At 35.9% G+C, this 15,007-nt stretch overlaps 1 protein-coding gene across 5 annotated transcripts in view; it reads left to right on the forward strand.

Annotated features, from left to right (window-relative positions):
* Window positions 1-15,007, forward strand: part of TMPO (thymopoietin) — a 31,045-nt gene that overhangs the window by 11,510 nt on the left and 4,528 nt on the right. For 2 of the 5 annotated variants that reach the window (XM_078449572.2, XM_078449573.2), the window contains exons 3-4: window positions 1,684-1,842; window positions 7,324-7,421. In XM_078449572.2, coding sequence (XP_078305698.1) covers window positions 1,684-1,842; window positions 7,324-7,421 — 257 coding nt within the window. Of the gene's footprint in view, window positions 1-1,683; window positions 1,843-2,687; window positions 4,664-7,323; window positions 7,422-14,317; window positions 14,438-14,536; window positions 14,633-15,007 lie in introns of those variants that run through there. The other 3 variants (XM_078449570.2, XM_078449571.2, XM_078449569.2) reach the window with 3 other exon arrangements.

Raw genomic sequence — 15,007 nt, forward strand, 5'->3', positions numbered from 1 at the left:
CGAGTGTGCGCACATGCGTGGGGGAGGGGCAGAGTGGGAGAGAGGGAATTCCAAGCAGGTTCCACAATACCAGTGAGGAGCCCGATGCAGGGCTCAGTCCCATGAACCATGAGATCATGACCTGAGCTGAAACAGAGCCAGAGGCTCAACCAACTGAGCTACTCAGGCACCCCATCATTTTGTTCATCTTCTAGAAACCACAGAGGGGTGCCTGGGTGGCTCAGTTAAGTGTCCAGCTTTGGCTCGGGTCATGATCTCATAGTCCGTGGGTTCGAGCCTTGTGTCGGACTCTGCTGACAGCTCAGATTTTAGAGCCTTCTTCGGATTCTGTGTTACCTTCTCTCTCTGTCCCTCCCCCACTCACGCTCTTTCTCTCTCTCAAAAATAAATAAACATTAAAAAAGAAAAAGAAACCAGAGGGACATACAGTTAGTGTAAAATAGAAAATAAAAGCTGTTTTTGGCTTTAAATTGTCATTCATGTTGAAATGTGTTAAAAATGTGTTCGTAATCAATTTTACTTTGCTGCCTAATTGGTATACAATTTCTATTTTGTGGCACACATATTCTATAAAAGGTCATTTGATCACAAAGTACTTATATCTAAATATGATTTAACACCTTAAATTTACACAATGTTATATGAAAATATATTCGACTAAAAAACTGTAGATGACTTTTCTTTACCCATAACTGAATGGCTCTTTATAGGCATATTAATCTCTGAGATTTGTGGGATTTTTATCATAGTATTGAGAGGAATGCAGTCTGTTTATAAAAATGATTTTTTTCTATAAGGCAAATGCTATTTACATAGTACTGAAAAATGTACAAAGTCTAAAGCTTTTCAATCAAAAATACTCAGTCATACATGGCTCTTTAGTAGGTGATCTATAATAAGATTATACCAGGGATGCCTGGTGGCTCAGTCAGTTAAGTGTCTGACTCTTTATTTTGGCTCAGGTCATGATCTTACTGTTTGTGAGTTTGACAGGCTCTACCATGACAGTGTGGAGTCTGTTGGGGATTCGCTCTCCCCTCCCTCCCCCCCTCCCCCCCTCCCTCTCTCCCCCCCTCCCCCCCTCCCTCTCTCCCCCCCTCCCTCTCTCCCCCCTCCCTCTCTCCCTCCCTCCCTCTCTCCCTCCCTCTCTCCCTCCCTCTCTCTTTCTCTCTCTCTCTCCCCCCCCGCCCCCACACATGTGTGCTTACTCTCAAACTTAAAAAAAAAAAAAGATTTATATCAATCTGTGTATTCCATGCTACTAAAAGAAACATAATCATGTATGTATTAAAATCTCGGCAAAACACCTATTTTAGAAAAGAATCCTTTATATGGTATTTTTAATCACTTAAGTTTAGAAAAGTAAAGTGTTGGGGCGCCTGGGTGGCTCAGTCGGTTGAGCGTCCAACTTCAGCTTGGGTAGTGATTTCACGGTCCCTGGGTTTGAGCCCCACGTCAGGCTCTGCTGGTAGCTCAGAGCCTGAAGCCTGCTTTGGATTTTGGGTCTCCCTCCCTCTCTACCCCTCCCCCACTCACTCTATCTCTGTCTCTCAAAAGTGAATAAACGTTAAAAAAAAAAAAAAAAGTTAAGCATGAATGCAACATTTTAATGTTGGTAAATACGATGAGCAGGATCTTAAATAAGAAAATACAGATATTAAAGCAAGTTCTGCCTTCATACAGGAACAACGAGAAAGCTATATGAGAAAAAACTGTTGAAACTGAGGGAACAGGGAACAGAGTCAAGATCGTCAACTCCTCTGCCAACGATTTCTTCATCAGCAGAAAATATGAGACAGAATGGAAGTAATGACTCTGACAGATACAGTGACAATGAAGAAGGTAACATTTTAAATGATATTAATCGAATATATGTAATTTTTTTCAGACTCCTAAGATACAGTAACCATGAAGAAGATAAAATTATTTTTTTGCTTATTTCATTTTTCTAAGAATAAAGTATTAAAAATAACGGTGAAGTTTTCCCACTTACCCTTTCCAAGTATTATCAACACAGAAGCAACCGCTATCATTAATTTGGTGTTTATCTTTCCAACCCATTTTTAAATACTTTTTCATATGCATCTAATAACATGATATTATTTTGAACTTTTAAAAATGTATATAAATATAATGCTAAATCTTATTACTTGCTTTTCTCCATTCTGTTATACTATTGAGATCTCATCTTACTAATTTATTACTTATATGTCCATTTTATTTCTTGCAATTAATATATAGTGGTAGTATTTACAATACAATCTCTGTTTTCTATTGGTAGGCATTTAAATTTATAGTTTTTGCTAGATAATGTGATCTCAGGGCAACTATGAAAAGCAAACATTTTGACATGTTATTAGTAGACTATTTTAAGAAAATTTGACCATAGTAAGTATTTTTTTTAACTAGTACATGAAACAATGACCTTTCTATAATAAGAACAACTTGATATTTATAAAGTTTTAATTCATATGACTTGTTCGTCAATTTCATGATTATTTAATTTGACCCAAATTGCTTATATCTCCATAAGCATTGCCTGCCAGGGCACAGAGTGTCAGATTGGTTGTTCAGAATATGAAATATAGTTTTTTCCTTCAACAGCACTATGTTAGCAAAGAGGCAAAAAAATAAATCAGCTTAAACACAAGTAATGCTTAAACTTCCTGCCTCTTTTGCCTCTACAGGAAAGAAGAAAGAACACAAGAAAGTGAAGTCCACTAGGGATTTTGTTCCTTTTTCTGAACTTCCAACTGCTCCCTCTGGTGGATTTTTTCAGGGTATTTCTTTTCCTGAAATCTCCACCCGTCCTCCTTTGGGCAGGACTGAACTACAGGCAGCTAAGAAAGTTCATACTTCTAAGGGAGACCCACCTAGGGAACCTCTTATTGCCACAACCTTGCCTGGCAGGGAACAGTTGCAGAAGTTAGCCTCTGGAGGGAATTTGTTTACTTCCTCCAAGTCTAGCCATGATAGATGTTTAGAGAAAAGTTCTTCGGCATCATTTCAGCATGAACTCGCTGCCATGTTGGTCTCTGCTGCAGCTTCTCCTTCACTGATTAAAGAAACCACCACTACTTGCTATAAAGATATAGTAGAAAATATTTACCGTGGAGAGAAAAGTGGAATTCAACCATTGTGTACTGAGAGGTCCCATGTTTCAGATCAGTCAGTTCTCTCCAGTGAAAGGAAAGCACTAGAAGAGTCTGGGAGCTCACAAGTAATTTCTCCACCACTTGCTCAGGCAATCAGAGATTATGTCAATTCTCTGTTGGCCCAGGGTGGGGTAGGGAGTTTGCCTGGGACTTCAAACTCTACACCCCCACTGGATGTAGAAAACAGATGGAAGAGAATTGATCGATCTGATTTTCAAGAAACCGAATCTCTGTCTCCTCCACGAAAATTCCCTAGACTCAGTGAAAAGTCAGTAGAGGAGAAGGATTCAGGTTCCTTTGTGGCATTTCAAAATACACCTGGATCTGAAGTTATGTCTTCTTTTGCCAAAACTGTTGTCTCTCACTCACTCACTACTTTAGGCATAGAAATGTCTAAGCAGTCACAACATGAGAAAATAGATGCCCCAGAACTATCTTTTCCCTTCCATGAATCTATTTTAAAAGTAATTGAAGAGGAGTGGCAGCAAATTGACAGGCAACTGCCTTCATTGGCATGCAAGTATCCAATTTCCTCCAGAGAGGCAGCACAGATATTATCAGTTCCAAAAGTAGATGATGAAATACTGGGGCTTATTTCTGAAGCGGCTCCACCCGTAGGTATTCAGGCAGCTTCTACTGAGTCTTGTGATAAACAGTTGGACTTAGTACTTTGTAGAACATATGAAGCTGCAGCATCAGCATTGCAGATTGCAACCCATACTGCCTTTGTAGTTCGGGCTCTGCAGGCAGACATCAGTCAGGCTGCACAAATCCTTAGTTCAGATCCTAGTCATATGCAGCAGGCACTTGGGATTCTGAGCAAAACATATGATGCAGCCTCATTTCTTTGTGAAGCTGCATTTGATGAAGTAAAGATGGCTGCCCATAGCATGGGATCTGCCACTTTAGGTCGCCGATATCTCTGGCTGAAGGACTGTAAAATTAATCCAGCTTCTAAGAATAAGCTGGCTGTTACTCCTTTTAAAGGTGGAACATTATTTGGAGGAGAAGTATACAAAGTAATTAAAAAGCGTGGAAATAAACACTAATAAAGTTAAGAATAAAGACACCTTATTTGATCTTTAATATGGGGAACATAGCAGCTTTTCTAAGAAGTTCAAGTACTTTTAATTGCTTTTTGCCAGGATTTTCTTTAAAGATCTTTTTGGTCTCCAGATTGGGCTGTTTTCAAAGTCAAACTTCTGCCTATCAAATTACAGTATAAAATTGCCTACAGAGTACTGCCTTTTTTATTTTTTAAGTTGCTGTGATAGAAAAAGCCCGATATAAACAATTTAAAGAATCTTTGCCTCGTATAGTTCACTCTCTCCTGTTTTACTTAAGATTTTACAATTCTCCAAAACTAAGGAAATTCCACTAAATAGAATATAAGTGGAGTCTTCACAGATTTAAATATTACTAAATATCTTTTCACTTTCTGGAACTTGTCCACATTTTTTTTTTATTTCTCACTTTTGTTTTTTTTACTTCTGTATTCCTTCATAATATTCTAGATCAGTGCAATTCAAAGTGCCAGTCTGCAGACAGTCACTGATCTACAGACAAGATAAGTATGCACCAGAATTTGGATCTAGAGACGCTTTTTAGATCAATGACAGGGTTTATTTTTGTGGCAAAATTTAATTGATGAAACTGTGCCAATTTACATTCCAGTGCAAGTGTCTCATTTCTATGAAGGACTGGTAGTAAACAGTTCATGGACCATGCTTTGCAAAATACTGCTATAAACAGGGTGACTGGGTGGCTCAGTTGGTTAAGTGTCCAACTTTGGCTCAGGTCGTGATTTCACAGTTTGTGAGTTCAAGCCCTGCATCAGGGTCTGTGCTAACAGCACAGAGCCTGGGGGCCCGCTCAGATTCTGTGTCTCCCTCTCTCTGCCCTTCCCCCATTCATGCTTTGTTACTCTCTCCTTCAAAACTAAACATTTTTTAAAAATACTGCTCTAAACAATAAAATTCTAAAAGAGTACATTCTCACTATCACTGTAGTTTGTCAGATGAACTAGACACTGGAAAAGTAGGGCGCTTTTTTTTTAAAATAACACTTTCAAGTTATGTTGTGGTTCATGGATGATTAGACTTAATCTAAATTTTGAAAGCAAATTTGTTACTAGTTTTTAAAAAATTTTATAAGAAATCATATTATACTTTGTTTGTATAAAGCAGTATATTCTGTTTTCATTTTTATGATTGTAAGATGAGTCTAACTGTAGAGGCATTTGATAATAAATTTCTTTGTATTCTTACTGAAAATAGTAGTATTAAGTATCAGCAAAGTATAGTCCCTTTGGTACTCCTAGCCATTACTATATTCTTATTATACGTGTCCATCTTTGCAGCTTCTTGGGAGTAATTTTGTTTGTTATTTGTCTTCTGGAATGTACATGTATACATGTACCTACTAAGTGCAATGTGATTTTTTTTAAATGTATTACTGTAGAATGCTTCTGCAAATTCAATAAAGTTGTAATTTGAACAGTATTGTGTGGTCTCCAGAAACATGTTGTATGTGTGTTTTATTCTCAGAGTTGCAACAATTTAGGTATTTGTGGATGAACATCCCTTTTCCATTTCTTCATTGAAACTCTCTTGAGATTCCAGTGGTATAGTTGAAAATATTCTAAGTATTGGTTTGTGGTTTTTCTTCTGTTAAACACTATGTTTTTATTGGCTGTTAGAATTTAAATTTGTGAGAAGAATTACTCTGTGACCAGATACCTTCATTGTTTTATCCATTTCTGCTCAACTACTACTGGGTTCGTTACTTTGTGATTTCTAATTTTTAGATTCTGAGTTAATAAAATATAAGGTTTATAATGCTAAGGATTATCCTAAACATAAATATATTAATAAGTCCATTTAATAGAAGTTTGGGGTTGGGGGGTAGTGTTGGTACCTTAATCCTAAGTAAAGATTGAACTATTTGAGCTAAGATGGTAAAAATCACTGTTTATTTTTGGGGAGACTTGCAAGTAGACTGTGGACTGATTAGTACCAGACTAGATAATTAGCAAAAACATACCTATCCTGACTACTTTTTAGCACCAGTGCATTGGGTTCATGCAAAACTAAGCTTTTTGTTTAAGAATTGACTCCCATTTCTGTTTCTGGTAGGAAAATAATCTAACTTAAATTTTTGGTAATAGAAGTTTTAGTAGTAACAGTGACATTGATTTTGCTATACTTTGATAAATGGCCACAAAATGTGGAAGTTAACTAAAATTTTTACAAGTCTTTAAAAGTCTAGCTCTTCTGAGGCACCTGGCTGGCTCAGTTGGAAGAGCATGCGACTCTTGGGGTCATGAGTTCAAGCCCCATGTTGGGTGTAGACATTATTTAAATAAATAAAACTTAAAAAATCTAGCTCTTCAAATGGTGACAAAAAAACGAAGGCTAGGTGAATGGAACATTGAAGACTATAAAAGATATATTTGAGTTGTTGGCATCGTGGTGATATGCTAACTAATATATATGCACTAGCTTCTCTTCAAAGAAATGTTTTTTATTATGGAGAGAAGGAGGAGAAATGACCTGTGAGTTTTATTTTATGTAAGTGGGATTCTTCTAACCTCAGTTGTACCCAGGTTTTTTATAATCACATCAAATCAGAAGGGAGGACTTTTAAACTGCCCTAAAGTATTAATGTCACCACATCTATTTATTATTATTAGAGGCTTGATACCATGCAGGTATTTTCAGCCTTAAAATTCCCTATAGCTTTTGTTCTTCCATATTTCAAATTTTAATAGCTAACCTTTATTCATATAGTAGTTATGCACCGTATGGACAAAAGAATGGTAACAACTGTGTTTTAATGTCCTTTTCCCACATCCAAGCTGTTTTGAGTGAAAAGCCTCCATGGGCAGTTTGAATTCACTTTATGTTTTAGGCTACTAGATCCAGAAAAAGGAGAGGAGAATAAATCGTAAGGAGTGGGGGAGATAAACAAATATGAATAAAATATGAATGGGGAAGTAAACTTTTTAAAGACAGAAATTACAGTTGAACAGTTGTAGTCTATTGTAATAACCAGTAGGTAAACTTGTTTTACATAAGAATGTCTAAAACGAAGGTTCCAGAGTAGTGAGGATGACATTGTAGTTTATTGTGTAGTTCCGAGAGTAATGTTTCTCCGATGTTATTTCCAGACTCTAAAATAGAGCTCAAGCTTGAGAAGAGAGAACCACTAAAGGGCAGAGCAAAGACTCCAGTAACACTCAAGCAAAGAAGAGTTGAACACAATCAGGTATCTTTAGTTTTCTGATCGCTGTGTTCAGGTATAAATAATCTGACAGCACTAATTTGCTTATGTCCTCGCCTTTGGTTAATAGTTGACACCCAAATTCCAGCCCTCAATGAGGTGTTCATTCCATTGTTCATTAAATGGCCTTAGAAATCTAAACTTCATGTTTTTTGTCAGTAGTGTAGCCTGTACTTAACTGCAAGAGCCAAGTGTTTAATAAATGTCTCATTTGTGTTTGATTCTGTGCTAAGTGTGATTCAAAGCCAGTCATACTTTCAAGGGAAATATTTTAAAAGGTTGGAAATGCCTAAGCATTTTTTTTTTTTTTTTTAAAGGAAAGGATGGATTTTATATTGTATCTTTGTCTAGATTTCTAATTTTGCTTCTACTTTTGCTGGTCTTCTGTGGCTTTTCCCTCAACTCTGAAGCTAATCTGTTCCTAAAACCATACTTTTCTTTCCTTATTTGAGGTGAAAATTCTTTTTCATTTGTAGGTGAGGCAGGGTACAGTTTTTCAAAAGGAAAATGTAGGAAACTAAAGAGAGAACTAATAAGCACAGGTATAACTGAACTAACAAGAGAACAAATTATTGACTCTAATCTTGCATTGATTTGGCTGACCTTTACAAGATAGCTATCCGTAGAGTCATTTTCCTTATCCTTAATTTGTCTAGCTGGAAGATTTGTCTAGTTCGTTATTTAACTTTTCCATCTTCTCTTTGGCATTTTAAAGTCACACATCCTCAGAGGAAGTTCTTGATTGCTTAAGCTAGGTCTGTCTTGGTTTGATGTACTTGATAAGTTGAATTTCAGAACTATTTGTTAGAAATAAGCTTGGGGATTGCAGAGAATGTATAGAGCACTCAATGAAAGATTTTGTTTAATACAAAACCAGTACTGCAATAAACATATTATTGCCCTTTTATTTAGCAGCAGGGACGTGCTGAAGAATAAGGAAATAACACGAAAAGAGAAATTAGGAAGAATCTGGTAACGGACAATGAAATAGACCAGCATGGAGAATTTTGGTTCTCAGTGTAAAGGCAGGATGGTATAGTGCCATCAAGAATGCTTGACTGGTCAGATACTAGGTAAAAGGCAGGTTGGAGGATGGTATTAAGTATGGTTTAATTGAGTTGGAGAATCTAAACTGAGGGACAGGATAAATACAGAGTAAATTTAGGAGATGATAGTGGCCTTCTACAAAATTCAAAACATCAAGAAAATTGGAGGGAAGTGTTTAAGGACCCTGTACTCAGAGAGTGTCACTTGTTTTAAGCATTTTACCAGTTTTGTTCATCTTCCCGTGTACCCTCTAGCTTTTTAAATTCCTTTTGGTTTTATATTTTGCTTTTACTGTAATATATTAAAGTGAATCTCTAACATAATTTCATACAATAAAATGTCAGTACTTTCAGTATGTATCTCGAAAAGATAGCTGTTTCATATATACATATGTAACACTGATACTATCACACCTAATAAAGTCATTAATTTTTTCATATCTGTTCAAATTTCTCCAGTTTCAGAAATACCTCTTTTATGATTAAATTACTCAAATCAGGATCCAAGTAAGCTACACATACCATTTGGTGATTTTTGTTTTGTTTTGATCTCACAAGCCTGTAGCTATCTCCACTCCCCTCTATTAATTTGGTGAAGAAACCAAGTCAGTTCTCCAGAATTTCCCATATTCTGGGTTTGGCAGATTGCTTCTTCAGTTGTCTTTTAATTTCCTGTTCCGTAACCCTATATGTCCTGTAGACTGGAAGTTAGACCTGTGGTAGAGCTGTGTACTAGGCTTTCTGTGATGATGGAAATGTTTTTTATATCTCTTGTCCGTTGGGGTAGCCATTGGCCACATGTGGCTATTGAATACTTGGAATGTGGCTTGTGCAGTTGAGAAACTAAAATTTTAATTTTATTTAACTGAAATTTAAATAGCCACATGTGGCTGGTGGTTACCATATTGCACAGCATCAAACTAGAGGATTGGATAGATTCAGGTTCAGTTTCTTTGACCAGAATACTTCATAAATGGTGTGGCTGTCATACTGCATCATTTCAGAAGGAAAACAGTGCTAAATTAGTAATAGGTTCAGATGTTGAAAGCATGACCCATCCATTTTAAAGTTCCATATCACCCTTTCATTTAATGGTTATGATAGCCATTTATGATTATTGCCTAGAACCACTATGTTGTTTGAGGTTATAAGGTAGTGATTTTTCTTATTCTCTTATTCCTTTACATCTATAAACTGGAATTCTTTTATAAAGAACTTTTATGGGGCTCCTGGGTGGCTCAGTCGGTTAAGCATCTTGACTCTTGGTTTCAGCTCAGGTCATGATCTAGCCTCTTTGTGGGTTCGAGTGTGGGGGGCCGGGCCCCGGTGCCAGGCTGAGACCGGGTCGAGCAACGGCTCCCTGTTGACTCAGCCTGGCACCGGGGCCCGGCCCCCCACATTCGAGCCCCGTGTTGGGCTCTGTACTGGTAGTGCAGAGCCTGCTTGGGATTCTCTCTCTCCCTCTTTCTCTGCCCCTCCCCCACTCAAGCTGTCTCTCAAAATAAATAAACTTAAAAAACAAAAACAAAAAAAACTTCTTTCATGACCTGCATAGTTACCTTGAAATAAAATTCACACAAGAGAGCCAGCATACTTTGCCAACTTTCAAATTAAAGTGCCCTAGTCACTTTGAGAGGTGATCAATAAAATATTTCTTAACTAGCATGGTTTTCATATATTTCATTTATGAATCAGTTACACTCATCATTCTTTTTCCATGTTCAAATTGTGTCATCCTTATTCAGTGGGAATTACTGAGTTGGTTTCTGTGTCCTTTTATTGACGCTGTTTGTCTTTGATAGTTTCTTGTTTTCTAGCACAGTAAGATGTCCCAGGCTCATGTATATTTCCTGCCTTTTACCAAATCAGACATTTTTTCCAAAGAACCCTAATCTTTTTCATTGAAAACATTTGGAAGCTACCTACAGTGGATGCTAGGTTGTGCATTCTGCTGGGTTGTCATTGCTTTCAGCCCTTTTTACTAGGAAGAGCTAGGAGTACTTATTTTTTAGGAAAAGATAAATCATGAATTCATCAAGTTTGTGAATGCTATCTAACTTATGGATGTTCTATCTATCTCTTTTATGCTGAGTATCTTGGTTCTTAAAACGTGAGTTACTTAGTTTCACTATACAGATGTTTCTAAATAATACAGTACTCTTGATAAGAAGGCAGGTAAAACGCAGTTTGGGTTTTTGGTGGGTTTTTTTGGGGGTTTTTTTTGGGTTTTTTTTTTTGTTTTTGGCAGTTTTTCCTGTCGTTAGGGCGTAACATCAAAATATTGTGCTTAAAGTCACGAGTGAATTTTTTTTCTTTCATACAGATTTTTAAATGTATATGGTTTTATTTAGGCATAAATAAAAGAGTCAGAAATCTGGACTTTATCTTTGTTCCTTTTATTTATAAGTAGCTATTTCTGTTAACTTTTGGTTAATATTTTCTTTTTGAAAATATTAAGGGAGCGCCTGGGTGGCTAAGTAGGGTAAGCTTCCAACTCTTGATCTCAGCTCAGGTCTTGATTTCAGGGTCGTGAGTTCAAGCCCTGCATAGGGCTCCATGCTAGGCATGAAGCCTACTGTATAGATGTATACATTTATTTTTGCTCCTCTTCTTACATAAAAGGCAGTGAATTTTGCACATTTCTACCTGTTAATCTAAACACATATCCTGGGGATCACTCCATATCAGAATACAGTATAGCCATCGTCCTCATTGCTCTGTACCACTGCATTTTATAGATGTACTGGGATTTATTCAGCCACTTTACTTTTGGTGGATATTTGGATTATTTTCAGTTATGCTGTTTCGATAATACAAAGATGAACTGATGAACAGCCTTACACATATCATTTCATATTTTAGCCAATTTATCTTGGGGAAATCTAGAAGTAAAGTTACTGGGTAATTTTGCTCGATGTTATCAAATCTCCCGCATAAAACATTTCACACTCCCACCAGCATTGTATGAGAGTACCTTTCTCTAATGGAGGAATAGGATTCTGTGTTTTTTTAAAAATTAATATGAGTAACCATATTACTCCTATTTCACCTAAATTAAGAGTTATTCAGAGTAAGGTGGCTTTTAATTAATACTATTTCTTTTTAGAACTTCGTTTTGTGTAAATTTTTGCTTAGAGCTTGTATTTTTACTGACAGATCTATAGCCTTTTTTATTATAGCCCAGCTCCTGCATTCTTTTGTGCCTCAACTGCCTATTGTCTTCCAAATAACTTTTTGCCTGATAGCATATTGAAAGGCAGTGTAAGGTTTTTGTTTCTGTCTCCTGTTTTTCTCCTGATAAATTCAGGAGTTGCTGGAGAACATCTTGCTGAAAGTAGATGAAAGTTGCAGTTAGTATTTTGGCAACAGTATACAGCAATCACGTTAACTACTAATTTTACATAGGAATGTTTTTCATTCTTTTCAGTCAGTAATCGTCACTTGTTTATAGTGGATTCTGATAGAAAAAATCTTCAGAATATTTTTTCTGGTGTGTGAAGAGTTCTCCATTAGTTTTCTGTGAAGATGATTAATTCTGAATTAGATGATGATAGTCAAAGAACTAATAAAATTAGTTGATAGTCCTCAACCAAAGAATTTAATAAACCTGGACAAAAGGAAGTATATATGATTTATAGTGAGAAGTGTCTTTCCCACCCCTTTCCAGCTATTCCCACCCCTTTCCAGCTATTCCCACCCCTTTCCAGCTATTCCCACAGGCAACCAAGGTGTTTCTTGTGTTTCTTTCCACAGAAGAATATAAAGAATATTTAAATGGAACTTGACCTTTAGTTCAAGGATAACTAATAGAAATGTAAACATGTAATTTATTTTTATTAACCATAATAGTTTCAGTAGATGTTGGTAAAATTTTTGATAAATTATTTCAGTTCAAAATATAACAAATGGAAAATCCTGGAATTTGGGAGACAACCAATTTTAAGGAAAGGGGATATTTTTCCACATGGCACCTTCATGGCTGTAGATAAAATATCTGGTCTTTATATTTTATCAGTTTTATTAGCCCTTTCAAGAAATGTAATTTTTAATTCTTTGGGGAGTTTTAAAATAGTTAATATACACTGATAATACCAGATACACTCTCAAACCATAATATTTTTAAAATACTGGTTCTAATTTTATTGGCATTGAGCAATTGACTATTAAAGAGGAAGCATTATTGAAAGTAGTTTTAAGAAAATACTTTGAGATAGCATCATAAGTCAGTTATAGTATCTTAAACCGGGTGTCCTCAACCCTGGCTGCACATTAGAATCCCCTCAGGAGCTGTAAAAATTAACTATGCCCAAGCCCCTTCTAGAAGAGATTCTGACTTAACTAGACTAAGGTGGGGTTGGGGGCATTTGATATCTCTTAGAAGCTCCCCACTTGATACTATGCTGCCAGGATTGAGAACCTCAGATTAAAACTATTGTTCCCTTCTATTCAAATAATCAGGAATTTAACTGTTAATAAACATTTATCATATTTGTGTGTAATTTGTTTACGCACTTGTCTTTTGATCAATCTTAAGTTTGCATTCAGCACATATTTTCTGATAGCAGGAAAAGCAACCCAGAGTTTCTAATTATGAGTCAAAGAGAAACTCTTTAATACTAATCCCAAATATAGATAAATAAAAAATTAGGAGACTATGTTTGTACCTTGTGGGGTTTAGGTAGTAATGTTTCCAGCTAAATAAGCATGCTTACTGGATGAGTGCTCTTGTCTCAGGATGAGAGTAAAATACATCTGTCTTTAAAATTAATAGGCACTGAGTTGGATATAAAAACCTCAGTTATCTAGATAAAATATTAGCTTGAAAGCAGAAGTGACAATATAAGCACACTTTAGTTTAATACTAACCATTGATAGATGTTCTCTGGTTAATTTAAAAGAATCATCTGGTAATTGTGGCTTCAAAGTTGAGTAAGTTGCTACTTGGAATGCAGAATCTCAGGTCCTGCCCCAGAGCTGCTGAATCAATAATCTGTATTTTAACAAAAGCTCCAGGTGATGGATATGCACATTAGTTTGAGAAGTACTAGTTTAGTGGTTTTCAAACTATTATGTAAGAACTACTAAATTATTTTTTAAATGAGGAAAAATCAATTGGCTTTTCAGGGAGAAAGGAATCTGGGACTGGAAGGTACCAGTGGTCCATCACTACTGCTATCTCTATAGTGAGAAGTGTAGGTTTGGCACTTGACATTATAGGCTTGTGTGTTTGTGAAAGAGGTAACTTAACACCAGTTCTCCTTGCTCAATTTTAGTATCTGTTTCTAAGAAAAGTTTGACACCTGGGAACTTTTACGTTCAGATAGTTGTGTGTGGATTATAATTTAAATTGAACCTTTAAATAATCCTACTTGAAAAGGACAATGTTTAATTTATGCTAACAATTATAAAATTTTATTTTGTTTTGAAAGGAAATGGGCTTGTTATAATAAATGACTTTATTATAGTCATGATCAGCCTGCTTTTTGTTTAGACAGCCAAAGAGGTGCAGTTATGAAACAAGAACCAAATAGCAAACAGCAAGTCACAGAAGGAGCAGTGATAAAATTATGTGCTTTTCTCCCTCTCACTCATATTACAATTTGTAAGCTCCTGTAGTTGGATGCTTTAATGTATTTTACCATACTTTTTAGCATTTTCCAATGCCTACATATTGGTTTAGTCAGTACGTTTAGAAATATGTTGAGGGCATAGCATTGTTTGCAAATGCTGGCATTTGGAGATTTTTCATGACTTCTCACTGTGCTAGGTAATGTGGCCATTATTAAGGTGTTTGATGTTAGAATATGACTTTTTAATGTGTCGATACTTGAATAGAGCTATTCTCAAGCTGGAATAACTGAGACTGAATGGACAAGTGGATCTTCAAAAGGCGGACCTCTGCAGGCATTAACTAGGGAATCCACAAGAGGGTCAAGAAGAACTCCAAGGAAAAGGGTGATGCAAGGCTTATTGCTTAGAATTGGGTTTTCAGATTGGTAGGGCTTTAGTGATTATTTTATATTTATTGTTTTTGTTTTGTTTTCAAACTAACAGGTGGAAACTTCAGAGCATTTTCGTATAGATGGTGCAATAATTTCAGAGAGTACTCCCATAGCTGAAACTATAATGGCTTCAAGCAACGAAACCTTAGTAAATATGTTTCATAAACTATACAAGTGGTATTCTTTGTAAATTACCCTTTAATTAGAACTGGGGAGGTGGTAAATTTGGCAAATCTCAAATTTGTGTTTTTAAACATTATATTTTAAACTCATTTTCCCCATTCTGAATTTTAGAATTTTTCAATATAGTCAATTTAAATATATCAATTTGTACAAGAATCCTACCCAAGTATTATAAGGAAACTTTTTTGCTAAAATATTTAAAAAGTGCTAAGGCTTCACATGTGAAGCATTGAATATGTTCATTTCTAGGTTCTTTTGCCTAAATTTTTATTAAGAGAAAGTATTGAATATTACAGAAATAGAGTATCTTTTTTTTTCTTTTTACGTGTCTTTGTTATGT

This window comes from Panthera onca, chromosome B4, assembly GCF_046562875.1.
Source record: "Panthera onca isolate mPanOnc1 chromosome B4, mPanOnc1 haplotype 2, whole genome shotgun sequence".
Taxonomy (NCBI): Eukaryota; Metazoa; Chordata; class Mammalia; order Carnivora; family Felidae; genus Panthera; species Panthera onca.